At 40.7% G+C, this 27,589-nt stretch overlaps 4 protein-coding genes across 4 annotated transcripts; 1 reads left to right on the forward strand and 3 right to left on the reverse strand.

Moving 5' to 3' along the window:
• Nucleotides 1–861: 861 nt before the first annotated feature.
• get3 (guided entry of tail-anchored proteins factor 3, ATPase) lies at nt 862–6,164 on the reverse strand. The gene is made up of 7 exons (XM_036536344.1): nt 6,022–6,164; nt 5,340–5,487; nt 4,800–4,948; nt 4,001–4,151; nt 3,690–3,797; nt 3,038–3,235; nt 862–2,598 (listed from the first exon to the last, which is right to left on the reverse strand). The coding sequence occupies exons 1-7, from the start codon at nt 6,162–6,164 to the stop codon at nt 2,470–2,472; spliced, it is 1,026 nt and encodes a 341-aa protein (XP_036392237.1). The 3' UTR covers nt 862–2,469.
• Nucleotides 6,165–9,140: 2,976 nt separating this feature from the next.
• Nucleotides 9,141–13,298, reverse strand: rad23aa (RAD23 homolog A, nucleotide excision repair protein a). Its single transcript, XM_036551591.1, has 9 exons — nt 13,180–13,298; nt 12,579–12,761; nt 11,841–11,992; nt 11,665–11,714; nt 11,383–11,510; nt 10,694–10,769; nt 10,067–10,122; nt 9,828–9,917; nt 9,141–9,288 (listed from the first exon to the last, which is right to left on the reverse strand). Exons 1-9 carry the CDS (start codon nt 13,243–13,245, stop codon nt 9,184–9,186), a joined length of 906 nt encoding a protein of 301 aa, XP_036407484.1. The 5' UTR covers nt 13,246–13,298; the 3' UTR covers nt 9,141–9,183.
• A 1,323-nt stretch (nt 13,299–14,621) lies between these two features.
• Nucleotides 14,622–20,088, forward strand: rnf11a (ring finger protein 11a). Its single transcript, XM_036534606.1, has 3 exons — nt 14,622–15,090; nt 16,660–16,829; nt 18,103–20,088. The coding sequence occupies exons 1-3, from the start codon at nt 14,992–14,994 to the stop codon at nt 18,272–18,274; spliced, it is 441 nt and encodes a 146-aa protein (XP_036390499.1). The 5' UTR covers nt 14,622–14,991; the 3' UTR covers nt 18,275–20,088.
• Nucleotides 20,089–21,416: 1,328 nt separating this feature from the next.
• On the reverse strand, nt 21,417–23,482 carry LOC118787584 (telomerase RNA component interacting RNase-like). The gene is made up of 3 exons (XM_036543132.1): nt 22,979–23,482; nt 22,184–22,261; nt 21,417–21,759 (listed from the first exon to the last, which is right to left on the reverse strand). The coding sequence occupies exons 1-3, from the start codon at nt 23,264–23,266 to the stop codon at nt 21,652–21,654; spliced, it is 474 nt and encodes a 157-aa protein (XP_036399025.1). The 5' UTR covers nt 23,267–23,482; the 3' UTR covers nt 21,417–21,651.
• Nucleotides 23,483–27,589: the final 4,107 nt, after the last annotated feature.

The following is a 27,589-nucleotide window of genomic DNA, read 5'->3' on the forward strand; positions in this document are numbered from 1 at the left end:
AACCCAAGCCGCGCTTCTGAATTCCGTAAATATATTACTATCCACTGAACCACATTCCCCAAATGATGACCTCCTTTTCTAAACCGCCGATACCAATATTTGTGTGTACCTCCGTTTTATGGAGGAGGAACCGTCCCGACTTGAGCAATCAGAAGTGGGCTGGGTTAATTCCAATAAACTTTTTTTGGGAGAGGGGGAAGATTTTTTTAATCTAGGTTAATTGAGCTCTACCAGTGTATAAAGGGGCCAAAATTTAAGTTTGCGATAAAGTGATCATAAACATTGCTGTCATATTGGATTTATAAATTAGCGACAACATATCGTTAGTTGTATGTATCTTGTATTATTCGTTGTGTGAAAAACAATTTGTTTGTGATTAACATGGGAAAAAAGTCCGTTGAATTTATTTACAGAATTATGCCATTAGTATATATGCCACTATATATAATGTAACTACTTATTAAGTTGTGGGTACTAACCAAGGAATTAAATCAACAGATGGATACAGCTAACTGTAACAGCCTTAAAGATTAAACACATACAAATAAATGGAATAATCCCCAGAACCTCAGTGGTGAGTTCAGCGGTCAGAACGCCCCGGGAGAACTCCGCAAACGGGAAACTTCAGAGCTCGTTAGCGCAGCTTCCCACTGTTAAACCCCAACTCAGCGCAGCGCTTTTGATCGCTGATGAACTACAAGCGACAGACCGCCGGGAAATACACACAGGTCACCATCAGCGTTTTGCACACAGAACACTGAAAAACTTTGGTGGCAACAGAGTCAGATTCTTTCTGATTTTTTTTTTTATTAACATTTCCAAGAAAAAACTACTGAAGCAAGAAATTTGTTTGATCGCCCTCTACATCGGCACCCTGACAACGACTGCATTGCGAAAAAAAGTTTCTCGACATTATTACCTATAACTTCCACTTTAGAACCCAATCTGACATAATCCACTGTACCGGCTCTGCGGGGACGCTTGTTTTTAAGGTTGTAAATTGTGGATGAAAGACTGCCGCTAATTCAGGACCTGTCACTATAAATCTGTATCAGGCAGCCATGGTGTACTGCGCTGACCGACCCCACTGTCAATGGCGCTCCTGTGTGTAGCTGTGAATCTGTGCGTCTCGCCGCCTGCGTTCCAGAGCGATGAAGCATGGTGGGGCGTCTCCTGCGCCAGACCGTTGGACTTATGTTCGCTTCCCTGAAAAATGTTTATAAAGGTTGTGCAGGAGGAAAGGATGCACCCACATGCACAGCCCAAGAAATAATCACCACTGACACACATAAGTCAACTGTTCCTGTCCTTATGCAAGTTAGTGTTTTAATAATTTTGTAACCCGTTTCCTTTTATACATACTACCGCCATCTATAAAAAGAAGCAAAACCAATCAAATAACTGAAAAGGCAATAAATCGTTGCTATAGAAAGGAAAGCCTTTGTGCCAGCCCACATGTGTACAATTGCAGTGAGTTTGAGGGCAGTTTTTTGTGGCACAGCCATCACCTCCTCGCTCCACTGAAAAGCAGTACAATGCAGAACTGTAGCCTGATGAAGTCAGGCGAGCAGGACATTCACTGAGCAAGCAGCTCTCTTGTGTGAGTGTGCATCTGTGTGTTAAATAGGACCTGCTGGCTTTATGCAGAAAAACAAGAGACCAGAGAAACCATCAGGAAGATGAGCCAAGCATGGCAAGAAGAAACACAAAGCAGGAAGAGAGAATACAGTCGCACTTACAAGCTTCAAAACTAAGGTTAATACAGAGGGCACAGTCTGCAAGAAAGGACAGAAACACTTAAGTTCCCCTACCCAACCACCATCAGACTTAAGTAGGTCACAAAAACACAGTAGGGAGCACAGGATAAATAAAATAACAACCATCTTCCCTCTCCCCATCTGTCATCCAAGCAGGAAGGTGTCCCCTTTACTCCACTCATCATATCCTGTCTTTGCTCATGTCTCCAATCATAGCCCTTACCCTCATTCTCATGTTGTCAGTCAGGGTTCACTCACAGGGCTGGAGACAAGTCATCATATTTTCCATACTTTGCTGAATTTAATATAAATAAATACATTTTATCATTAATAAATTATAAATCTGAGTGGCAAGATTTGGATGCAGTTTACAATCAAAAAGGCATTTTATACATTAGAGCAGGTGTAAAGAGAAATTTCAGTAAACGAACTGAGCTTAACAGATGGCATTTGTAGCCCTTAAGAAATGATGGTGATGGAATTAAGACTGTTTTCGTCATGACAGATGCAGATTGAGAGAGAAAAGGAGACAGAGGTGAGAGAACAGAGACACGCCCTGTGGACATGCGTTTCCTTGTACTGTGGGTAGTGCGGAATCCCAGCATTTCTGTCCTGGGTGAGACTTGCAGCTGTTTTGGTTTTGTGGATAATGTTGCTCTTCTGCGGAGGTTGGGGTGGTGAGAGTGGAGGGACTGAGGTAGGGTTGAGGACGTCACTTGTTCGGGGGGTTGTAGGGCTCCAAAAGCAGCTGGGAGAAGGTGTTGACCTTGTCCGCCCCTCGCACCTCATGGGGCAATAGGGGCAGCTTGACAATGTGGAAATCCTCATACAAATCCTCCATCTGTGAGACAACAACAACGAAAGAGGGAGGTTGAGTAAGCGCGACAACAGGAACAAGCTCCACTAAACAAAAACAGTAAGGTATGTACAGTCCACATTCCAAATGTATTGCTAATGCTCCCATTTCCAATGAGCCCTATCTCCCAATGAGCGATTAGGTGTTCATCTGACAAAGGGACATTACAAACATTTACTGCCTTGCTACTTTCTGTGAGCACGTATAGACGGTGTAATGCACAGCATTCCCCCAAAGGTGGACAAAAACCCAGCAACCTTTGCAATTGCAAGGCCTTCAACTTCTGGTAAACGACATCTTGTCTGCTACCGTAAAAGATAAAGGCTTTCCGGTTCAAGACACACAGATCAACTCCGTGTCTTGCAACAAGGTCATCAATCCAATGAGCCCTGAAGTACAGGCACACAGTGCCACTGGGACTCACCTGATCCAGGTATTTGGACTGGATCTTGTGGCGGGCCTCACACATCTTGCAAGGCCGGTCAGAGTCAGGGAAGACCAGCTGGTTAACAATGATGTTGTGTGTATCAATGCGGCACTTGGCCAGCTCCTGGATCAACCGTTCCGTCTCATACAGAGACAGGAACTCAGCAATGCACACACAGATGAAGGTGGTCTGCTCCTAACAGAGGGAAAAAGAACACAAATTTAGAGTCACACAACAGAAAGGCAGTCTGAAACATCTGGGAGCATTCTGTAAGAGTAGTTTGCCCTACAGTTACCATACAACACATGCTTACAACTGTAACTTGAAATTAATATTAGGGTATGTGAAATAAGATGAGCACTGATGGTTGACAAAGAACCCTTTGAAATGTGCTGGATGCAGCAGGCACCTACCAAGTACAATGGCCACTAAAAGGTAACCTTACTGACATACCATTGTCTCCATTTGCTCTGCTTTGTAAGACTTTACAGCTACTGTAAATAATGCCCAAACAGAGCCATCTCTATAGGCTCCGTTGTACTGAGCCAAGCGTGTGGGCAACCTTTTCCAAGAACCACACCCCTTCCATGCATGTGCAATCTACCCTCTCCCTCACACAGTGTGTGCAGAGGGATGCGGCTAGACTCACTGGGTCCTTGAATTGCTCACTGACGGAGCGAATGACAGGCAGCGTCTCTTCCAGCTTGGAGGCCAGCTGGTCGGCGTTCATGTCTCCCAGTCCCAGCATATTACACATCTGCAGTGAGAGAGAGAAGAGTGGCTACACCTCGCCTGGCTAACTTGCATATAGCACCTCATATTGTTTGGAAAAACAAGCGCACTGCGGCACCCTGGCGAGAGCTCTCAGGTTGAACTGTGACAGCTGAAGTGAACAGAGTCTTTGCTGCTAAATAAACAAGACCGCAGTGAACAGAGCTTCGTACTGGTGTGTCAACTCACCTGAGTTATGAAAGGGCTGATCTGGTTCTTGATCTGCATGAGCCGGCCCAGCCCTCGCTCCACTATGGTGGGGAAGTTCAGCAGACGCAGCGTGTGGCCAGTGGGGGCAGTGTCAAACACCACCACGGAGAAGTTCATACCTTTCACTAACCTGCCGGGAGCAAAAGAGAGGGAGGGGATATCGGAACGCGTTCTCATTTGTTCAGTACATAATGGGAGTTTACTAATACAGTTTAGTAATGAGCATGCTGCCACTTCTGAGCAATTGCAGCAGTTTGATCACCACGCTTATGCATTTATGTTTATGGTCACCATCTAGTGGACAAATTGGTTTTACACTTCATTATTAACATTATTCCTCCATGCCCTTATCCAGCATGATTTTCCACATAGCTTAAATGTTTGCATGTTTCAATATACATAGCTGGACTATTTACCTTACTATTTGGCTTACGCACTGATACAACAGCAGTGCTGACCCAAGGAGTCAAACCTGCAACTTATTGTTTTTTTACTTTAAATACTATATCCCTCTGTCACCCTGAAGTAAGTGCAGGTCTCAAATTCCTCTACACAAAAAAATAATGCCTTGTAATCGAACCCTGTAATTGTATAGTGACCTTACTGTGAGAGGAACAGGTTCCCAAGTGATAGATTGTCATTTAAATGTGCATGTGCTTTTTCAAAAAGGAAATTCATGTTCAGCAATTAAATATGAAATGGATGTACACTTTAAAAAAGATAATAAACAAGAGCATGACGAATAATAGGTAACGAAAATGGCACCCAGGTGTCTGACCTCATGACCTCAGCGTAACTCATGGCCTCGTCGATGCCTGGGAAGGCGCTCATAGCCTCCTGCATCATCTTCTTGCCCATGCTCAGCATGTTGTCTTCCTCAAAAAACTCATCTGGCAGCTCTGCCACTCCCAGACTGGGATCGATCTCCTGCACACACACAAAACACCACCACAACACAATACTTAATGGTTTCAGCAAAATACTGTCTGCTCTTTACCCACAGTAAACATATCATGGGTATTTACTGGAAATATTTACCAGGAGTGATTATGTGATGGTAGCTGTTGCCAAGTGGGTTATAATGACATGTCCATGAGATGTGAGATCCATTAACACAGATGTATTTTAATCTACTGTATTTTCAGCGAGCATATTGCCAAAAGAAAACAAAAGGCCAAAATGAAAAACAAAGGCCACGTCAAGTTACGTAAGATTTTTACACGAGACAGAACAAAAAACAAAGTGAAAGTCAGAGAGTCAAGAGGACAGCAGAGGAAGTAGTAATCAAGTAGGTAGGTGGGGAAGTCTGGTGACTTACCATAGCAAAGAGGTTGTCATAGCCCTTGACCTTGGTGGGCACCTTGGAGAACTTTTGATCAAATGCATCAGAGATGTTGTGTGCTGGATCCGTAGAAATGATGAGCACACTCTCGCGCACCGCCGTGAGCTGAACAGCCAAACTGCAGCTACAGGGACGGAAAGAGGCAGAGCTTCATTCATTCAACAGACCGCCTTCATAGTGAAAACAAGAAGAGGACCAAGAACAAAAACCCTGCTGACTCATTTATTTCGAACTAACTAGAAAGAACCGGTTAACACAGTTAAAATAAACCGTTAGCTATCTAACGTTAAGTGTGTATCGTTTATTTCTTAATCAATTCTTCGATTATCTGGAAAAAAATAATTCTACAGTTGTATCAGCACGTTAACATTTAGCTAGCTTGCTAGCTACGTAGCTCTGCACACACCATTGCCATTGGCAATCTAGCTATAGTAGTTACCTATCCGCTCAACAATGAAAATCTAGCTACCTAACCCCATCTGCTCGAAATAGCTTGGATTAGTGTCCAGTCAAGATATGTTGCGATAATCAGCGTTAGCTATCAAGCTGCGTCTAGCTTTGACACGGCATTGCCGTGCGATCTGTTCGGGTTGCCGGTGACTTGATAAATGTGGCCACACAAAGAAATCAAACGATCCCACACTTGACAACATCCTACCTGCACGTCGTTTTGCCAACGCCACCTTTCCCCCCAACGAAAATCCACTTCAATGATTTCTGCTCTATTATGTTTTTCAATGTCGGTTCCAGAGGCTCAACATCTGGTGCATCTTCAAATTCTTCCTCAACCGTAGCTGCCATCTTGAGACAGGCAACCAGCGCATACCAAAGAGACTCAGGTATAGGGGTGTGCAGTAAATCCCAACAGTATGAACCGTGGCACCACCATACTGGCTCCAACGAAAATTTGGCAGCACGCCCTTTTTCAGAAATGAAACATGGTATGTTTGAGCCGAAATGGCGTCTCATGGACCTAAAATGAATGGATTGCTCCATATGCTGTCTCATGGATTATACCATCTTGTTCGTCGTATTATTACGTTTATGCACAAAAGAAATACAGGACACGTATGGGACAAAATAACATATCGCAATCATACTTGCTCAAAAATTTGATATTAAGCTGGTGCAGTGGCCGGGTTTAAGCATTAAAGTGTCTTTCCTCTACCTGGAAAATTATTTTTTCCAGGTCTCTTTTTTCAGACCAATTGTTTATTTTCCCAGTACATTGGTTCCTCACTGTACATTCAATTGGCAAACTGGTATTTGTATATAGGTAGCTAAGTGTACCTTTTATATCCTTCAGGAAAGGTCATGTTGTCTGAACTGCATTGGGGGCTCATACACTGACCCCCACCTCATCTCAGGGAAACATACGTGGTGTATAGGAATATTTACATCTGGGTTCATGTTGGAAAAATAACCAAATTCAAGAAAATGTTTCATCTGAAGTCATTCAATGTCAAGCCTAATTTTCACTGATGATATAAAAAATGGTTATTGATAATAACCTACTGATAATTTCATTTTCAGCAATTCTTGTTGATGATCCTTATGTGCATATTCACCTGATTTATAAAAAGTTGGCATTTACAGTACTTCTCCATGTTGTAGTAATCTAATAATACCACATGCATGCATCTCCTCTATCAACTGCAATATGTTTGCTGAAAGACAGCTGTACTACCAAACCAGGCTAAATAATAAAACATGCATGTATTGTTTGTTTAAAATCTTTCATGTAACAATGCAAGTTGTTACCACTCTGTATACACTCCAAAATAATTTTCCTTATGCACAGCAGAGGGTATTTTCATCCAAAATAATGTATTGTCATGGTAAGCCCCTGAATCAATATTTAAACTAATATTACTTCAAGCAGGATAGTGCAAAGTTCTTAAACAATCAATTGGCAGTTAATATAATACATAAAAGCAATAACACCAAAAACAATTACTAAATATGGTATAGTATACAGCATGTAGTGAATATGAAATCAATAAAAGAAAATTAATAAAAAATAAGGGATATTAAAAGCTATTTTATTTTAATGAATCTTAAGTTTAGTCTTAAAAGAAAACACAGACACAGCTGTTCTACTTGTACTGTCAAAAAGGAGACTGTTCCAAAGCCAAAGGGTACAATCAATAAAGCACAATCTCCCTCGTCATTAGCCTAGAATGACCAACAGTACTGATCAACAAAGAGGGTGTATTACTTAGTAAGGTGACCAAAGCTTAGTTACGTACCTCAGAGCTACATCATGAAAAGCTTCGTAAACAATTACTAAAAATTTAAAATTGACCCTGAAAGCAATAGGTAGCCAGTGCAAGTGGGCTAAAATCTGGGCGATATGCGTCCTCCTATTTATGCTCATTGACAGCCTGGCAGTCAAATTTTGTACCACTTGGAGCTGGGCCATAGACTGGCAATTTATAAAGTATACAGAGAGTAAGTATAAAGAGAAATACAAGAGCTAATGCAGCTACATTGCAATGTGTATCTTCTTTAAATGCCACTTTCAAATGTATAAATCATTTCATAGTTATGAAATTCAAACTCGTATGTTTTATATACCATCTGCTTAGCAAAAATTGATGCTATGCATTCCAATATAATTATACCTCTCTAATTTGCATCCTACTTCTTCTATATTAACAACAAGAATCAACCACTATTCCTATTTATATTAAAACCCATTTTATTCACTCTGTTCTTAAGTTAAAATAACAATAATAGTTAAGGGGGGGAGGTATGTTTGTCACTGCTACTAATCAAAACCAGACTGTGCAAAAAAAAAAAAAAAAAAAAAGAACTTGAAAAGACTTGTTGGAATCAAATTCAAAAAATTCAAATACATCATGAGATGATATGTGTCCCTGGTGTTCAATGAAGATCAATGTTTTCATTTACATTTACTGTGCCTCTAATTAGTATGCTTGAGGTGCTGTGAGCACAGATAGAAAAACTCATTTCTGAATCTTTCCATACCTATTAAACACCCTACCTGCAGCTGAAATGAAACAAAAATGACAGATTATAACATGAGGACACAGTACTTAAGACATGCCCCCAAACCAAGAGCAATGCAGCCTTCATCCATCTTCCTTACTTTTAAGTAACAATTGAGATATTGATGTAAAGATGGATCACTGATATTTCAAAATAATAATAATAAAAATATCCAACTATCTCTGTGTCTTATTACTAGGAAAATATTACTTTAAATTTGGATAATTTCCCACTGTTTTATAAATATTCAAAGCCTTATCTTGTTGAAATAATCTGAATCAACAATACACACTGGGGCAAACGTGCTCACAATTGCATCTACTGGGCCCTATGCAATCGACAACAGGGTCTGTATGCTATGCTGGATCCCATGGTGTGTGCCTGCCCTATGCATGTGCTTGCCATTGCATACAGCAGCTGCTATCCACTTCTTATTCCCTCTTTGGCACATTCAGCGCAGCCAGATGTGTATCAATAGCAGTGGAGCAATTAAATGAAGAGATTTGATTCCATTTGGCTGTGGTTGCGCAGATCCCAATCTTTTTTAAGTGAGGGATTGTCAGGTAAATGCAGGGTCTCAGGGAGCAGCATCAAAGCACTGGTGAAGTAGTCAACGGCTCCCTCCCCTTCCTCTCCCAGCGAGCCCACTAATTCTCATGAATTTTGAGGGGATTCAATTATTTTCTTCAGTGGAGAGGATTCAACCCCCCCACCCCCACCTCATGGTGTGTGTCTCTCCCCAAGCTGCCCCCCACCCCGCCCGGGTGTACTTCCGCTGAGTAGAGGGAAGGGGAAGACAGCAAAGGCCTCATTCATTCTGGTTAAGCAGGAAATTGGCAGCCTCATTTTCATTTTTCTCACAAGCAAAGTATGCCTGAATCACCAGGTCTTCTGGAAAACCCATCGCCTTTAACTGAAAGAATGGGAGAGATGGAAAGAGAAGAAATTTGACAGTTTTAAGGAGAAGACCTTACAACATGGATACATCAACATTCAAGCTTAAAACATAAACAAGGCTTCAAAACTTGAAACAAAATAAAATTTCCATCAATGTAACTATTGTGAAACAATAACAATGGTAAAGGTGTTTGCTTTGACTGCAAGGATAGTTTGACAATGACTGAGAGCCCACAGCAGCAGAACAAACTGGCTTTGTGGGAGGATGCAATATGGCGGTGGGTATGTCAGCAGGGGCTACTCGTCTCACCACTCTCAGTTGAGTCAGATAAGACTACAACAGTATACAGTAAATACAAGTAAAGTAGAGCCATAACTGAAGTCATAAAATATGATTGTATAAAAATGAAATATTTTCATAACCAAAAATCTAATTTCCTACCCCAAATTTAGACAGTCTTGTGCAATCCTCTCAACCAATAAACAGCTTAATCATAGCTAAAAGTATATTTTGCCCACAATACAAGAGCTCTTTGTCCAAAATTATGAACTCACATTGTCTATGGCTTCCTTCTCCTGGGGTGTGACATTGTAGTTTAATGTGGTGCCCTCCCCCGCGCCCCCCCACTCGCCAGCTGCTGGATACTGTTGAGTAAGTGAGGTGGAGAAGAAAATACGGAGGGGCTCAATATGAGTGGGTGGGGGGGGGGGGGGGGGGGGGGGGGGGGGGGTGCATGTGTGCTACCCACAGAAGCTATGGGAGCAGAGGGATTGCAGGGATTGCAATGCATTACCTGCTGCATGCCCTGGAACTGTGCTTGAGAGTGCTGGAGCTGCAAGCGGTTCTCTCCTGATAAACAGGAACAGAAAAAGCAATGTGTACAGAGACCCACCAATCAAACTGGATTTGGTAGAACACCTTCCACAATGGAAACAGTCACAGAACACTTCAACACTTCAATACAAAAAACAGCACATACGGATAGCGAAAGGAAAAAAAAAAAACAGTGTTAAGAACAACAAATGAATAGCAAACAAAACAATAATGGCAATGATCCAATTTGGTAACATTAAAACAGAAAACTATTGCACTTGGCCAAATCATCTATTTCTGTCAGAGAATTCCATTGTTATCATATTGAGAAGGAAAGTTTCCCCTCATCGAATGGAGTGCGATTCTATTCCTTCTTTAAAGCGAAATTCTCATTGCTTTCATGCATACTCAACAGGTTTGAGTTTTGGCAGGGCAGTGGTTCTTTTTCAGCTAGAAACATTTAATCAAAATCCAAAATCTGAACTTTATTATTTATTTTTCTAAAAATACCCACATAAAAGATGCTTAAATCTTTTGACACTTAGAATGTAGATGTAAATCTGTAGAAAGCAAAAATGTAAATAAGATCAGTTAGAGTATGTCTCACCTTCAGCAGAGGTATCTATGCTGGCAGAACGCTCTGCGGCATGGGTGGTCTCCTGAACTGGTGAGGTGGGGATCCCCTAAATAAATGGGATAGAACATATCATTATATTATTTGCTTAGCAGAGGGCCTTATACAGAGTGACTTATATAGCTTGCATGTCATCCATGTATACACCTGGACTCTTAATGATTCAGGTTCAATATGTAAGTTGTGTCTCTCTGCCCACCTAAAAATCATATCCAACTATCTTTGAGTTACAAGTCCTGCTTGTTGCCACCATGCTACACCGCTGCTGTTATATTGCTGTTCAGATGTCATGATACACTGCCTTGTATGCTTGCGCCTTGTACACACAGTCATGATGCAGCCGGCGAGAAGGACTTGGCTGTCCACGTCCTTAGGTTCTGTTTTTCTGGGAACATATAAATGTTGTTTCTCAAAGGTACAATTTAACTGGCGTGGACTCCACAAAGCAAGCGACAACCAGTCACTGTCTTTGATACCAGATTCGGAGGATCCCTTTCTATTAACAATTCCCTATGACCTGCAATGTTAGGGCAGGCTGTGTTACTTCTGGACCACATGGTAACTCAGTCTAACCAGCCATGGCTCAGGAACTGAGACTGCATTGGAGACAAGCAGGGCAGTTGAGTCTGCTGCAGTGGGCTGGATGCTGAATGAGATCTCACATCGAGGAGGTACTCCATAGCACGGTCTGGGTTATTGAAGCTGGCCTTGAGAGCTGCCACCACCTTCTCCCTCTCGTACCCCATGGACACCATCTCAATCAATGTCGACTCATACTGTTGCCCATTCACTGCATGAACAAACACAACACAGAGAGTTCACTGATCAATAGAGGGAAGACGACACACACACACACACACACACACACACACAAAAGAAGTCCAAGACAGACATATAAAAATAAAAAAGTTCCTCTCTGTCAAAGGCAGATCACCACCACTTACCCAGAACTGATGATGCGTCTTCCCCTTGGGCCTCCTCCAGGGGGTATGGCCTGCAGTCAGAAAATGGAGAGGAAGCATCATAATTAAGCGGGAAGGCATTCTGTGGCAGCTGTGTGTGCCTTGGTGAAGCCATGCATGTCCATTTACAGAATGTGCCTGATGAGGAAGTCCTTTACCCAGAAGCACCGTGATTCTGTGCGTTGGGAGACTGCTCCAGGTACTGGGCCTCATAAGGTGGAATGGGGAGTGCTGCATGGGCTGGTTTTGGTGGCGACTGCCCTTGTTCTGGGACTGAAGTTTTGTGAGATTCTGAAGAAGGGGACTTTTCCTAAATCAAACAGGGATGATATGTCCAAATTTAAGGGTAATCTTCACATATTGGTCATATTCTTACCACCAATCTACAGCAGGTAACAAGCTGCTGTGCTTCCAGTAACATGCACCATTCATTTACATTTATTCATTTGGCAGACGCTTTTATCCAAAGCAACTTATAAGTGAGGTACAATACAACACAAGCGAAAAACCATACAGAGTCAACAATATTAGAAGTACTGCATGACAAAGTTCCAAAAGTTGGCCAGGCAAGGTACCAACTAGCAGGTAAAGCTAGCGAGTGCATTAACCAAGCATATATGGGTTTAGCACACTGGAAAGGGAATACTTGCACTGTTTGGTAGTTTCATGCATTTATACATTAGCAATAGATACATTCTTCTGAATCCTGTATTCATATAACTGGTGTACATATAACTACAGGCATGGGAGAGTATCATCCTGCTGTTAAACTGAGTATACTACTATGCTCTGACACTATGAACTGCTGAATTCCACAGTAAGACCACACAGGTTTTAGTGAATAAAGAACAGGAAAAACAAAATATAGAAAGTTGATTGTACTGAGCCTTTCTTACACGGATCATGCTGGAGTCTCCCTTGGACACCACAACCTCAACAAACTTATTTTCATCAATGTTGTACTCCTTAATTGGTGTGTCATCCAGTAAGATCTTGCCTTCATAGATCAGCTTCTGTCGTGAAACTGGGAAGCTGCCTTTCCCTTTCTTAGCTTCAATTATTTCCTTCAGGGCTTTCACCTGTGAGAACAATGGCAGACACAAACACAAGCAGTTTTGGGTTGTTTTGTTTTTATCAAAACCCCACCACATTGACAGTTCTTCAACTGTTGTGTTATCAGGATCTGCAGTAGAAACTACTGCACTGGATTTGAGTTCCAGCTGTTCATTCATTGCTTTTCCTACCGACAGCGACGCCATATATAGCCTGAGTCAAGTAGCCAGGTTTTAAAAACAAAACAGTTAGTTAACAAGCACAGCTACCTGACAAGAATTTAATCAAACATACAAACGAATTTAATGCAACGTGAGTCTCGAAAACTCTCGAGTGGCATACGCCTCGCTTGCGGGACACATGGCGAATAAAACTCCTCGATACTAATTCATTTTCTAATACGTGTTGTTGCTGTTAAATTCATTCAGATAGCTGTAGTCTCACCGTTCGGTCGGCGTCTATGTCGACTTGAATAGTTTGCTTTTGCCGTGTTGTAAGAGTAATTTGCATTGCTCGTGTTTCCCTTTATGATACAATCCGAATGTCTTCTGTCCGATTCCGTTTTTTGCGCTTTGATGTTTTTGTGTTTTTTTTTCACTAATTTATGTAGGCTGACCGCAAGATAATCCTGAGTTGCGGACGGAAGTAACTTCATGAACTCATCGCTACTTGCAGCTATCTTTATGAAGACGGTTCAAATGATTTATGCTATAACAAAACAGCTGCTCTCAGATACTTGCTTTACCCGATCTGCTGAAATGCTAAAACACTATTATACCGGAACTCCCGTAGAGCTAGGTGGTAACTTGGCTATTCATAACCGGAACTTTTGAATTGAGTCAGGCCGAGGTCATACTTTCCATGAATAATGATAAATTGTTAAGGTTTAAAAGGTGCTCATCTGATGCGAAGTAGTAAAACTCTATAATGACATTTAAAATTACGATAATACGGAAGAGTAAGCGTCCCAATGCATTTTAAGCAGGTAATAAATATAATCACCAAAAGATAAAACTGTATTATGACATGCATGTCTGCATGTATGTACAGTATGTATGTGTGTATGTATGTATCGATCTATATATAAGAAAATTAGAGATGAAAGCTAGAGCTATATTTAAAGCTAGAAAGCTAGACCCATCTATAAAGAAGCTAGAGGTGAACATTGCTCAAGTCAGACTATAGCAAGTGGCTTTCTGAGAACCTGTGGGAAGATATTATTTTAGATGACCTGACGGATAACCAGGCACACGGAGAACAAGCGTGCTATAGTTTTCAAGATCTGTCACAAATTGATGTACCAATAAAATATTTCATGGACCTTCAGAAAAAGATGTCCCAGAGTAAAATGATGTACTGCCAGTGGATCCGGCTTGGCAGTTGCGGCACAGGCCTGTAGTGCGTACTTCTAAATGTCAGGTGAAATTTAGGAAATGTCATTTTCCTAACTTATATTATGTTATTGTGCATATCACCATATTAGTGGTAGGCCTACTTCGAGAAATCAGTTCAAGCAGGTCAAGCTACCTGTAAACAAAATACTTTCGTCAGAGCTATCAAGTTATTTACAGTAGAGTACAGTAATCTTTCTCATATCTACTCCTTACAGCTGCCTGATGGAAACTAGCTTTGGTGTCAAAACTCTTCCAGCTCAACATACATTCGACCCTTGTTTTTAAGTAGAACTACTTTCATTCAATTTATATGTCCACAATGGTCGCCTTCCTAAAAAATACACACTCTTTGAATATGCGGCTTGAAAGAACCGAGCACGATGCAATTTATCTCAAGACGATGGACGATTCATTGCCTTCTTAAACCAAAGTGGAAGATCTCATTCGTCACTTTTAACTACAATTCCCAGAATACCACACGGATGCCGCACATCCGTTCCAGCAGTTTGTAAACATAGCGAAAGGAGAGATGGAGTCGACCAGAGGACTCACGTAAAGCATTAACGTTATATAATAAATTAAGAACTTGTGTCAGTCATAGATAGTTAGCTAAACCTATTTTAATTAATACACCCCGTCGCTTGCTCGTTTTCTGTAGATAATACTAGTGTTAAAAGGTTTATAACAACCCAGACGTCCTGCAACATATGTGGTTTTATGGTTAGAGGTGGTTGATCCGCGGAGTGTATAACTAAAAGAAAAACAGCTTATTCCAGTATTAAGTTCGATCCGAAGAGTCTGATCTGGCAATAGGGATCGCGGGGGTCAGCGAAACCGTCCTCCGTATCGCCGGTTCGGTTCAATGGGGAACTGTCTATCCTCGCAGGGCGCAGATGACTTGTCGCTGCTAAACGAGTCAGAGGGAGCCAGTCTACCAGGGGAGCCACCACCGCCTTACCAGGTGCGCCTGAGAGGGGGGGACGGATCAAATCTACACCGAGGATTCAAAATCGTTGCTAGTATCTACCGTTGCGTTGTAGAAGTCCCGTTCATCTGGTCACAAGCTGATTAAATGTATTTATACCTTTGTATATAGCTTGTGAATGTCACTAAATCAAAACAAAATGGAACTGAAATGAAGCCAGTCTAGTAGCTGGCTTGTTAGATGGATATACACAAATTGGAGCTTTGTGTCAGTGCTAGATGGATTTCAACCGATGTTTTACTCTTCAGAGGTTGATAGATGGTAATACTGTGGGATACACCCTTGTGTACATTTAGCATGTATTTATTAATTTAGACGCTTCAGCACAGAAGGACTCGTGCAAGTGCGTTCAGTAGGGTTAGTCAATTAGCTGCACACTAGCTATCAGACTAAACTAAGTTGTTCATACAAGTAAGTGTTCAGTTTCTTGCCTTTCTTGGTTATACTATTTAGGGTTAGAAACATTCATTTTATGTTTTTTCATGTAACCTTCCTATCTCAAGTCTAAATAAAGGTACTCTGGTGAAATATATTTTATATGTATATTCCTGGTTTCAAAACGGAAATAGTAGTAGTTTCATAAAAATGGTTATTGTAAGATAAGTGACGTTAGGAGTAGAACCAAACTGAGTTTCTGTAGAGCACTGTCCCACGGGACGCCAGGTATTGATCCAAACACTGGTACTTATTGATCGAGCCTTGAAATAGCTGAAGCGCGTCTGTTAGCTCGAGGAAACACTCGGTCAGGACAAGAAAACAAAGGTTGTGGGCAAAATAACGTTACATCGTTCACTGAGTAGATGAAGTGCATATATGTTTTCAGTTTCAGATTGAAAAATGGAATGATATGCCAAGTGAGATTCTCTAAACTTACTGTAAAATAAACTCCGAATGGAACACTTATAATAAGAAATATATGACTAGCTTTGGGTATTGAAAAGTAGGTTTTATGTGATGTAAACGTCTTAAAGTTCACGTAACAGTGTTGGAGTCGAGACTGCGGTCTTCACAATCAAGATGCCTAATATAATAATAATAATAATAATAATAATAATTGTTGTTGTTGTTTTTGTTGTTGTTATTATTTTATTAATATTATTTTAATTATTATTAACAACTGAATGAATCCAGGGCACTTTACAGGGCATTAGAATAGCATATGACAGTCTATGAAAAATAACAAGATCCGAATGTCGGCTAATAGCCTTGATACGAAGACCAACAACAACACATGGTTCAAGACTCCATTATTTATCAATAACACGATATGAAACAAAAACCTGTTTGTGACATTTTGAGAGGAAACAAACATGAATAAAGCCAATAGTAACATGACTGCTAATAATAATAAAAGTCTCAATCAAAATACAAAAAACTGAGGATTGTTTTAGACATTGTTGGATATTTTTCACACCTGTCTCTGAAAATAAACTTGTACAATCTCTTTTCTCCCTGTGTCTGTCATGGACTGTGTGTACTTTGCTGTGTCCGTGTCTGAACTGTTTGTGGGACATTCTGCGTCTGTTTACGTACACACCTGTTAAGGAGCGTGCCCAAGTGCCCGTGTACCATCCCACGCCCAGCCAGACCCGTCTGGCTACCCAGCTCACAGAGGAAGAGCAGGTCCGCATTGCGCAAAGGATAGGCCTCATCCAGCACCTCCCCCGTGGCATCTTTGACCCTGGCTCAGAACCTTCTGACAAGAAAGTCAAAGAGTGAGTGGCAACTCTTCTATTTGCTGGTTCACACTTACTTAGCTTGCTCGAATGGTTGGAAATCTGCCTGTTGTATGGATACAGTTTTCTTTTCCCAGGAAACATGGCTGCACGCTCTCCATGTATGGTTACCAAGCATCCTTATCCAATGATACAAAAGCGCTGTTTAAATTTCTACTTAGAGTTTAAGGGTGCTACAGTTAGTGATGGGACAGGCTTCATGAATTGGAACCTGGGGAGGGCTGTCACATGCTATCAATCACTGACTTTTATGAGCCAATCAGGTACATAGCAAATTGCTATGATTGGTTCAAATTCTGTGAATCACTTGTAAAGCATCTTTGTTCCTCTCATTCTGGAGTTCATGAAGCCTAATCCCATCACTTTGTACAAAAATCAAATTCATTATCAGTATTTGAAATGAGTGCTGAAGTTCAAGGTGTGTCTGTATAGGTAACACTTTACACTAAGGTTACATTATTTAACATGAACTTATGTATTGGATATCATTCATATCTCTACCAATGACTAACTAATGTGTGATTTGTTCATTTGTTAAGTATTAAGTCTTGGTACTTCATCATGAATTCATCCACTTTGTGCACCTACAGTATAGTGAAGTAACTATTCACACTTTTATCTCTAATTAGTGACTAGTTCACACCAATTTCAAATTAGTCTGCCATGACAGCTTCTAATGCATTATGATGCTGTAAAGCATCAACCAAGTTTTGGAATATTTGGCATCAGTTGCACAGTATTCATGTTTATGTATTGTTAACTTTTTCATCTGTTGTCTATAAACATATCAGTCAATACTTCATTATTTGCTGCAACCTGAAGACACAGGCTCTTCTGCACTCGCCTGATCACCTGAATCACCACCATCTACAGCAATTTCTTATGTCCTAAACTCTGTTTTCCTTAAAATTAAAAAAATAAAATAATAATGGTCTAATGTACTTGTGTCTCTACCAGCTAGCTTGTACCTTGTCTGGCCAACAATTGAAACTTAGTCATTCAGGACTTGTATTATTGTGACTCCTTGCATGGCTTTTGCTTGTGTTGTACTCTGCCTGACTTGTAAGTCGCTTTGAATAAAAGCGCCTGCCAAATGAATTAATGTAATGTAATGAAACCTTAATGTAAAGTGTTACCTCTGTTTCAGTTCCAGAATATCTAAGCAGCTTTTGTGCAGCTTGTGACAGCAGTGTTTCAGCCTCCAGGTCCTGTGACTGATTTCTATGTTGTTTGACCTCCCCCTCCTCATTAGGTGTGTGATCTGCATGATGGACTTCGAGTATGGAGACCCCATCCGGTTTCTGCCCTGTCTGCACATCTATCATGTGGACTGCATTGATGCCTGGCTCATGCGCTCGTTCACCTGCCCCTCCTGCATGGAGCCAGTTGATGCTGCCCTGCTCTCCTCTTATGAGACTAACTGAGCCAGCCCCACCCCTGAGTTACCACACCCCCTGTGAAACACACTAGTGAAGCTGTCCAGTGGTGGAGGTACTAGCGACTGGAGGGAGGGGTTGAGGAACGGGAGGGAATGTGTGTTGAGATGGAGCGTGTCAAGAGCCATTTATGGGTGGGCGGGCAGGCTGTGGAAAAGGGCAGAATGGAAGGAGGATGGATGGATGGATGGGGATGAAGGGATGCGTCTTTGCTTGCAGGCCAAAGACCTGGTTTAAACTCCCTGCACAAAGTCCTCAATGAAGGATGAATGAAACAGGTGAATACATGGGGAAAAGTTTTAAGAGAACACACATTACTGATAATTCTTGGGGGGAGAAAAAGTATATTCGTTGGTTCTGTTAATGTGCTTGATTTTTGATCTTTGTTACACCCTACCTTCAGAAGTCCAAAGGTGCAATACATGACAGAGGAATCTCAAGCTGTGCTGTGTTCTGGTTGGTCAAAGGGTGGATTTCTGCAGTTACTGCTTTGTAACAACTGGCTTTCCCTTTTCAAGACTGTATAGAACAGCTGGTACCAAGCATTTCTTGTGAATGAGGAAAGGGGTGGTGCAAATAAGCAATGGCCTATAGGATTCTCCACAAAAAGACAACTCAAAAGCACAGAGCCTTGTAGTGGAATGCAATTTGTAATATTAATGGGGTACCCAAAAAGTGCAGTCAGGCTTATGAAGATTTCAGACAGTGTCATGCCATCTCAGTTTTCTTTTGTGTTCATCATCAGAATCACCATTATTTTGTCTCTGATTTTATTTGAGATGTTTTCTTTGCGTTTGCTTCAGTGAGGTAGAAGGGCTTGGTTTGATCTGTAGCCTCCAAAGCTGCTGTTTTTTTTCAGTTTTGCCTTTATATATGTATGTACATGATCCTAAGGAGTTTTGCCTTCTATTTGTGCTCTATGCCATTGGGGCTACGTATGGAGTTGTGTTGTTGTTGTCGTCAATTACCTTTTTTCAAAGCAAAAATGATGTGCAATCCACAGAATTTGCACACCTTTGCACCTCTCTACCCATCCTCTCGCTCGTTTGTAGTTGTAATTGAGGTATTTTCTGTTGTGATACTATCGAATGTTTCTTCCCAGTCCTACCAATGTTTTTCTTCTTTCTGTAATCTGTGAAGGAAAAAAAAACCTAAATAACATTAAAGATAATGTACTTAAGTATTCAATCAAGTAGGAGGTAATGCAGACAATGACTCATGTCAAATGTCAGCTGAATGAAATGACTATTAATATGACTATTGTTATGGTCATATCAATTACCTGTTCCATTTTAACAGGCAGTGACATTTCAGAAGTTTTTACAACATTTTGGCTATTGCAATAAACACTACACAGTGAGACACAAGTGCATATTTTCCATATTGGCAGGAGAGGAGGAAGGAAGAAAGTGTCATCTGAAGTCATCAAAACGTTAAAATATTGTGAAATACAATCATCTCTTATACATGTGATTATTAGTCATTTTTCTTTTGCTTAAGATTGACCTTGACACACAAACCAAGAAGTGTCTACAGGTAAGAGCTGTATGATCAACAGGAAAAAGAAGTCAGAATTCCCTGGCTGCTGTTACTATTATATTGGTTTTCTTTTCTTTTTTCTTTAGATGTGTGCAATAATGGCACGGCTTTTATGGAAAAATCTACAGGCCACAATAAAGGTGGATGCCAAATTATTCTTGAGTTACTGTTACATGCCTCTTCAATGTATGTGATTCAAGAGAATATGTCACTGTCTAATAGTATTCACATAATTCTATGTCAGCGGCTCAACTGAATCAACAACTATGAAAACGAAGTGTGCATTAAATAGAGTTGTATGCTATATCACAAAGCTTTTTGCCCATATGTGAAATAAAAATTTGAAGTATTGGGTAATAATTTTCACGTTAATAAAAAGTGAGGTTACAACTGACATATTTTATAAATGAAGACGCATTCTTATTTCTGTGTGAAACAAAAAGGTTACATTTCTGAAAGATAAACGTTTGCTTTTGGAATACACTCTACATGAATCCTACCAACAAATGTAACATTTACAACATCGTTTGCATTGTTTCCTGCTCAGCAACACATGCAAACACTGCTTACAGAAATAGCAAGCTTTTGTTGTTAATTTATCAATTTTATCAAAAGTAAGAAAACCAATGCAGTTTTATTCAGAAGCCTAAGGCAAGACTGGTTTTAAACAACTTTCTGAATATGTAGTTACAGCAACATCATAAAAGCAGTCACTGCCACAATGACATCCCATGACCAGAGTCAGGACCTCTTTTTATCAACCTGTGAAAAGGACTGCACCTCCTGCAATACAGTATCCCTATCACTGCACTACTGTTGAATTTATTTGGAAAGGATGGAAGAGTGCCCCCGCCAAGGCCAACAATACTACTTCCTGCAGCAATCTGGTTTTCCCAGGTCTCCCATCCCGTACTAAACAAGCTCAATCCCATATAACTTCAGAAATTCAGCAGGAGAAGACGACTGTGTGGTATGGCTGCTGGCAACAACACACATCCTCCCATCAAAGCTTATTTGTTTGTGATCATTGTTCAGGTCATTTTTTCCAACAACCCATTTTGTCTTTTCTATTATTTTTAGTGGTGGTGCATACAATTTATGGGTATCTATACCTTCAGTTTATTGGAATGAGGGTAGTTAAACCAAGCAACTTCTCTTACAAACAGCAGTTCAAGACAGGTCTACAGTGTCCCTGTCTTGACTGTTCAGGTTTTTTATTAAAAAAAAAAAAAAATCAGTCATAAGCTTCCAAAACACCTGCTTCATGCTTGAGAGTATGAATTGTTTCCATAGCTTCCAGTAACATATCCTGAGCTGCACAGCACTCTGTGAACATGTCTAGATTGGGGTAACAAAATGGTGCTCCAGACCGCTAACATGACACATCTTTTTATCAACAGATATGATACAAAATAAAACAAATTGATGAAAAACACTCACACTAATGTTACAAGGTAATGTAAATACAAAGAGCTATGAAATGAAAAACAAACATATGAAAAAGTATTTTAATACAAAAAAATACATTCTGTATTTGATGACATTTTTTCCCCAAAACAGGATTGTAAACTAAATAAAAATTTTATCCAAATCAATTAAAATAATAATCGGACCCCATCAATGACGTATGTGTAAAGGAGTAGTAGGCAGTCTGTTTGCCACTGTTTTAATGAGCACTGTTTGGCAGACAGATTGGAGAGAGAGAAAGGGCAGTTGCCAAGCTCGCTCCCAGCAGTGTTCAGCCAGCAACAGCAGAGGGCAGATGAAGGGCCAGAGAGGACTGCCTTCAGGGACAGAGATTGTTTGGGGGGGGGGAACTCCAGCGTCTATTTGACCAGCGGTCTGGTTTTATCATCATCACCACACTGATGGGCTTTGTATTTTTTCACCTCTGCCATGTATTTACTCCAAGCATCTCCTTTACCAGGGTCAACCTGAAAGAGCAGGAGAAAGAACTGATGGTAAATTTAAATGGTCTACTGGCACTGAGCACATGCAAACTTAATGGTGGCTCTCCAGCCGAGACTCCGGAACCAAAAATAATTTTGTTTTGACAGCAATCTGTTCTGCAACACTACATCCATGGTACTCCATGATGAGCCTACGTCAGACAGAGACAGTATAATATATCACATCACAAGACAAATTAACACAACAAAGTCGTGGAGATTAATTATGGCTGACAACACCACTGAAAATATAGGCCTGATATGCATTCCAGTCTTATTAAAGCTTGTGTGAAAGGTATGTAGAGAGTACTTACACACAATTTAAATTACAATACATGAAAAAAAGCTAATAAGACAACCCAGACCATTTTTTCGAATAAAATTAAAATCGGCTGATAACATACTCTACCTCAGTTTCCAATTTCTGTTTCTTGGCAACCACTCCTGTCTTGAGGACTAATTTGGCGCCGCCTCTCCGCTTGCCCACCTGGGTTAAGGGACAGAAGACTGTAACCGTTATACGAGACCTCGAGGTGAGCTGGAAATGATGGCGAGTACACCGAGGGGTACAAGTATAGCAGTCTACAGTTATAACGTAACGCAATGTTTTCAAACTCAAGAAATAAACTGCTTTCTGAAAAATAGCATTAGCTCCTTGTATCTTGGTTACAGTCATGTAAACGCGACGGGGGGAATGGTTGCAAGAGTAGCTAGCTAGCAAACGAAAATATTTTAGCATGGCTTATGGGAATGCTAAATTAAAAATTTGAATACGAATAACTTAACCACTGGAGAAGTGCGAAATCATAATATAGCTAGCCATCCATCGGCTTCAAATGTAGCTAGCTAGTTAGCGATATTAGCAAGTTAGCTTTATAAGAGGGTTCCTAGCAATCCGTGTTGCTAACTGTTACATATCTAGGTAGCTATAACTTCGCTGTCTTTTGCTAGCTAGATATTTGGCAATAACTGGAAAGGCTAACATTCTCCGGGTGGATACTACTTTAATTAAAGCAGTCAGAGGTAGCTTGCCAGCTAGCCGTATACTGGAGTTGATGGAGAAATTGTTAGCCAACTTTCAACGCCAAAATGGCTAGCTAGCTATCGATAGGTAGGACAGACAGAGCTGTCCCTTTCATCAACAGCTGGCTATCGCTAACGCAAGCTAGCTAGCTACTCTTATGATTACTGCCAAACCCCTTACAAAGCTGGTCACGCTAAAAGTCTTCTTCTCTTGCGTCGACTGTCCCTCCTCTGCAGAGTCCTTATTTCCATGTCCCTGCGCCATCTCTGCTTTCCTCTTCTGTTCTTCCATTTTCTTCTTGAACATCTCCAGAAAGCTGCCGTCGTTGGCGAAAACGTTGCCCCCCGTAGTCTGTCGGGGGCCAGGCTCTGGGCTTGCTCGCGAGTCGGGGCTGTTTCCGTCGGACTCGCTGCTGCTAGTTTTACCACTGCTTTTGTGCGTCGCGTCCATATTGTCTGACTGTACCATTGGTATATCAACCCGTTTCCAAACAACTCACGTTTCCAGTTGTTTTGTAACCAGTCCTATCGCGTATCAAACATGGAGCATTAATTTAACTACATCAATCGGGCGGCCAAGCCCACCGCGGTCAAATTATAGGCCGTTCAAAAACAAGCTAACAGGCTTATTTGGGGCGCGTTTAAATGAAACTGTACGACGCCGACAGGGATGGGGGAACGCGAGCTAACCTACGTAACCTTACGTACATGACTATGGCTTTCCGGTCACGCGCATGCGCATTCCTCACGCACGCGAAAATGTATGCGAGTGCGTGATCGTCGACGGAGCGATGATGATGCATAGAGTATTTAGAAATGCAAAACGGATCTTATGTCTTGTCTCACAATGTCAGATGAAATAAACTGTAGCCTGTAGTTATTTTTAAGTCTGCTACTTACTATAAAACAAATAATACATAAATAAATTTGTGGAAATTTTGCTGTGGATAAGGTTACATTTACGTTTTGTCATTTAGCTGTTGTCTAATGTGTACTACAATGTGCATTTAACAAAACAGCATGAAATGTGTGTTACAAATGTGGTACACTAATTCAACCCAAATCCATGGCTGAGGCAAGGGGTCATCCTATAATACCGAGGAGTAGGCTGTAGGGTTGGCATGGATGTATGTGCTATAAAGTGTACCTCTACTTAGGAAGCTGATTTAGTCTGCAGTTCTTGAGGAGTGTGTTGTATAACAATTGTGGTTTACAGCATTTTCCATGATCTTTGACAGGTGATTTCCATGCGTCCTTGTATGTTAAATGAAATAAACAAATAATAATGAAATAATAATAAATAATAATTACTTGGGGATTAAAAGATATTAAGTGACTTATTATTATTATTATTATTATTGTTATTATTATTATTATTATCAATGATTAAACAACAACAAGAAAAACAGCAATACTACTACTAATAATAATAATGTTTTAAAATGTAATTCAAATCATCATTATCCATTTCAGTAAGCATCAATAACTCTACTATGTCAATAACTTGGAAGAAAACTTAGATTATTAAAACTGAATGCATAGCATTGTATAGCTTGTATAGCATGCGTCCAATGTTATTTTAGTTTCATTTCATTGTATATTACCCACATGGAAAAGGTTTTATGGTTGTATTTTAAGGAACTGCACCCTCTTACCTTCAGGCTATTATCAAACTTGTGCCAGACCACTGTCGTCTGTAACTTCTGGTCATCTCTAATGTGGACCCCCAGTGGTGGAATGAGCTCCCTGCAAGAGTCAGGGCAGCCGAGCCACTGTATATATTCCACTGCAGACTGAAAGTCATCTGTTCCAGCTGAATCTTAGTTCAACCAACCATATGCATAACAGTGAACAGTCAATCAAGCAATAACCTCATCTGAAAGAACAGCATTCAGATACCACTTCAATCGTCTGACTCAGACCATTTTGCACTTTCTTCTTTATCTGGTTCTTCTTCTTCATCTTCTTCTTCTCTGTCTTAATTTTCCTGTCACATTACATCATTGCATATATTCCAGTTCTTCTAATCATAGCTCTCACCATTGGCCTGTCCTGTCTAGGTAGTTTACTCAACCTATCAGGCCATTGAGAAATTAGTTTGTGTGGGTTTACTTGAATTTAATATACATTGACTGCAGAATGTTATGCAATTTGATTGAAAAATACTCAGTATCATTTGTTTGCAATAATGTATGGGTTTAGTTTAATTTTACTTCTACTAGTGGATGGAAGGCAATGTAAGCAAATTTATTACTTACATGTTGGATATTTTCACAAATGATTATGCGCTAGCTTATGAAGCATATGTAATTTGTACCAGAGAACAACTTGTTTGCTTAAAGTGTCTTAGTGGCAGACTTGTATTTGTGACCTGTGTATGCACTGACTTCTTGTGATTTGTGCATGTGAGTGACTTGGGCCTGTTGTACACCAAAAGCATTTTTGTTTTTAATTGAATAAAGACACAAAACAGCAGGGTAATACAGTCAAGAACATCCTTTTATTTAATCAGTTAAAGGTGCTGCTCTTTTCAAACTGTTTTTATTATTATGGAAAAGAAACTGTAATTAACACATGCATTTCACCATGAGCCCTGGGGGTGCGCTTTCTGAGATCTGGACACTGCTCTGGGAGCGGGAAGGGGCGGGGCCAGCTGGGGCTCTGTCTATGCTACACGCCACTAAACACTGCCCGAAGGCACTGGTGCTACACACTTTATAAAAACCAAACAAACGTACAAAGTAACAAAATGGAAAACTGGACATGTGGGCCTAGGCAAGGGCAGTGCGGCTCTCAGACGAAAAGGGCTTTTTGACATACCTCACAGAGTTGAGGTGGTCAGTGTGCCACCCAAAATGTGTCACTGTAGCTCTGAACTGTGGTAGTCACCTGCCACGGATAATACTGCTGCTGGCTTCACAGAATAAAAGAGAGAAAAAAAATAAACCACCTCACAAAATCTTAACGGAAACATGCAGGCCCAGCATCATAGCTGTCCCTGTTTTCCCAGGTGGAATTTCAAGGTGCCAGACCAACTCCACAAAATAGAGACAGAAGTGATTTTAGATGTTAATGTATGAAGTGGCATTGAAAAGATCCCTTGATGTCTGATTTTGTTTTTACTTTTTGTGTACTGATACTTGAGCCTGCCCACCTGGCCATTTAAGGAGCTAGTCCGTCATAAGGTGCTCAGAACTGTTCATTTATTTTATTTATTTATTGTTTACATATGCTGGTCTCGTGCAACCGCTTAAAAGGTGCCATATGCATTTTTCAGTATTTGAGATTTTAAGTACAATATCTTCCTATTGCAAAACATACTACCATGACAAAATATTAAAGCAGGACCCAATTAAGTAAAACAAACCAAAAAAAAATTAAACAAAAAGCTGTCCTATCCTACCCTAGTGGCCCCCGCCATCCCACTGCCCAAGGAGGAGTACTGCTGTATGTTAATTTGTCCTCTCAAAAGCAAATAATGTGTCCTCAAACTCCCCCCCCCCACCCCACCCCACCCCGAACACAGAAAACTACCCCTCCCACCCTCACACGCCTTCCCCATGCCACCCCCAAGAGCCCAGCGGCGTAACTTGTTCACGTACTTTAGCTGTTGAATGGAGAAGCTGAAGAGATTGGTATGGTATACATTGTGAAGCGCACAGACAAGAATAACGTGAGCTAACTGCATTCTGCTCAGACAAAGTTTTTGCCATTTTTTTTTAAAACCCCCTCCATTCAGAGAAGGGGAGAAACAGAGACAGACACGCAGCTACAGACTACTCCAGTGTCCAAGAGAGGAGAAAAGACAGAAGGAAGGAAAGAAAGAAAGCAAGAGAGGAAGGACAGTTTTTTTTTTTTTTTTTTTTTTGCTTTTTTGTATCATTTAACAATAAAAAGAACTAAATCACACCAATTTCCTTTAGTACTATATATACGGCTTTGAAAAGCTAGGAGAAGAAGGATATAGGAAAAGTAAGAAGGAGGGGACTTTTATTTTAGAAGGGCGCTCTGGATTACAAGATGGAATCTGTGAACAAAAGGCACTTTTAAGGGACAACCTTTAAATGCTCGGAATCTACACTACATCACAAAACACAACTTTATTTTTTATTTTTCATTTACACTCAGAGGTTGAGAGAGAGGGTGGGGGGGTGGGGTTCAATTTTTTTTTTAAATTTTTATACACAATTCGTACATTTTTGGGGTCATAGTTCCCAAATGCAAAATCCAACATCTCTCTCTTTCAATGCTTGCTCTGAGATGGGAGTCTACAAATCTACCAAAAATCAGTTCACGTTACACATCTCCCACCTCTCCAAGCAATCTGTCTTTAGCTCTACTTTCTCTGTCACCTGGCACGTTTTGGACAGGCTTCCATTTTTTGATGCATCTTCCAAATCAGGGAAGATCTTGTCTGTGTCTCGGTATGAATGTGGGTCGTTTTCATTACGCATGCTATAAATTTTAAATTTAAAAATGCATTGGGCTCAACTGATGGGGTTCTAATGAAAGATGACATACAGGACACAGTTTGTGTCCTGATGGCTGATGGGTTGGGTGCAGCACAGATCCTTAAACACATCAGCACAGCTCTAAATGGGCTGTGCTACCCAGGTCTCCATAACATAGACAATTAACCCAATGAACTCTGGGACTGTTACCTAATACCACTAGAAGATAAGTGTCCTTGATTTGTCTTGTCACTGAAACAGGCATTTCTGTATTATTCTCTTGGTATGGGAATTACAGTGCTACATTTGCAAGCTCTCCTCTTTCTAAGTTGGGTAAAGGT

This window comes from Megalops cyprinoides, chromosome 1, assembly GCF_013368585.1.
Source record: "Megalops cyprinoides isolate fMegCyp1 chromosome 1, fMegCyp1.pri, whole genome shotgun sequence".
Taxonomy (NCBI): Eukaryota; Metazoa; Chordata; class Actinopteri; order Elopiformes; family Megalopidae; genus Megalops; species Megalops cyprinoides.